The sequence below is a fragment of the Ursus maritimus genome, unplaced genomic scaffold, assembly GCF_017311325.1.
Source record: "Ursus maritimus isolate PB19 unplaced genomic scaffold, ASM1731132v1 scaffold_27, whole genome shotgun sequence".
NCBI classification, from domain to species: Eukaryota; Metazoa; Chordata; class Mammalia; order Carnivora; family Ursidae; genus Ursus; species Ursus maritimus.
In genome coordinates this window covers 39,242,799-39,244,197 of record NW_024425230.1, presented here as the reverse complement: position 1 = coordinate 39,244,197, position 1,399 = coordinate 39,242,799, and the positions used below count along the sequence as shown (strand labels likewise).

The 1,399-nt window shown below is 68.7% G+C and overlaps 1 protein-coding gene across 3 annotated transcripts in view; it reads left to right on the top strand.

Annotated features, from left to right (window-relative positions):
* The first annotated feature begins 751 nt into the window (after nucleotides 1-751).
* USP3 (ubiquitin specific peptidase 3) overlaps nucleotides 752-1,399 on the top strand; it is a 98,478-nt gene continuing 97,830 nt past the window's right edge. Inside the window, exon 1 of one of the 3 annotated variants that reach the window (XM_040643137.1) lies at nucleotides 752-1,082. In XM_040643137.1, the coding sequence (XP_040499071.1) occupies nucleotides 992-1,082 (91 nt within the window). In that variant the 5' untranslated portion in view covers nucleotides 752-991. The remainder of the gene's footprint in view (nucleotides 1,083-1,399) is intronic. The other 2 variants (XM_040643138.1, XM_040643139.1) reach the window with 2 other exon arrangements.

Sequence of the window (1,399 nt, the reverse complement as noted above, 5' to 3'; positions counted from 1 at the left end):
TGGGACCTCGCGCTCAGCAAACCCAGGTTACATCTATCCCACTTGAACCTCCACTGGTGAGTGAGGTCTGAGAGTCCAACCACGTGCTCCAGGTAACGCAGATGGTGCGTCACGGTGACAAGATTCCAGGTTCGTGGGCGCACTCGCGGGCCCAGCCACACAGTACCCAGGTGGCTGGCTACAGGCCACGTGTTCAGGACCTAGAACTGCATTAGCATCGCACCTGTTGCAGGGAGGGTAACACTGAATCGGGACTGCTCTGGGACCGACGCAGCCCGCTGGGCCACCGGGAGCCTGTACCTTAACCTCTCTGAGCTGGTGTTTTCGTGTGTAAAATGGGACCTATAATGCCTGTCTGTCTGCCCGAGTGGTTAATATTTTCTTCTTCACACTTTCCTGAGTGGCTAGATTTTTCTACCACAGTGTCGTCAGACCACCACACCACACGCAGTATCAGCTTCTCTGAGAGCACTCTTTCCGCCGCGGTAAACGCAGCGGACCTGCCCGGCGTGCCGGGGCTTGGCGCCCCACCCTTACCGGCGCCGGGGGTGGGGGGAGAAGCCGCGGCCGCCGCGTGCGGCAAAGTTGGGAAGTCACTCGCGAACGGAGCCTGAATCTCAGGGCCACCCGCCCGCGCGCTCCGGGACCCCACCCCACGGGAGTGGGCGGGGGCGGGGGCGGGTCTGGGGCGGGGCCAGTCTGGGGGCGGGGCAGGGACGGCCTGGGAAGACGGAAGCCCTCAGCCTAGGGGTGGAGGTAGAACCCGGATGCCGGAATTCCACGTTCTTCGGAGCGGGGCTTCTGGAGACGGCGGGTGAGAAAACCCGGCGCCCGGAAGCCTTTGCTTTCTTTGACGCAAGGGCTCGGGACGCAGCCGCCGTCGGCCGAGCGCCCGGCGAGGAGCGACCCCAGACGGAGTCTTCGGAGCCCCTCCGCCCCGACGTCTCCAAGTCCCCGAGCCTCGGTCTTCCTCGCCGTCCTACTCGTGGCCATGGAGTGTCCGCACCTCAGCTCCAGCGTCTGCATCGCTCCGGACTCAGCCAAGTTCCCCAACGGCTCCCCGTCGTCCTGGTGTTGCAGCGGTGAGTGCGGCCCCGGAGCGGCCCTGCCGCACACCCGAGGCCCCGGCCTCGCAGGGCCTGCCGTCTAGGGGCCGCGGGCGGCCGGCGCGCGGACCCGGAAAGGGGTGAGGGCGAGCCGGGCCCGGCGGCTGGGGAGGGGTACGCGGTGAGGCGGGCTCGGGCGGGCGCGGCGGGTGGAGCGGCGGCGGCTCCTTTGTTTCCCGCGGCCCGACGGCCCGGCCGGCTGAGGAGAGGCCCGAGAGGGGCGGGAGCCCGCGGGGGCCACGAGCGCGTGGGGGCAGCCGCGGGCGGGGACTCTGGCCGGCAGCTCGCCCCCC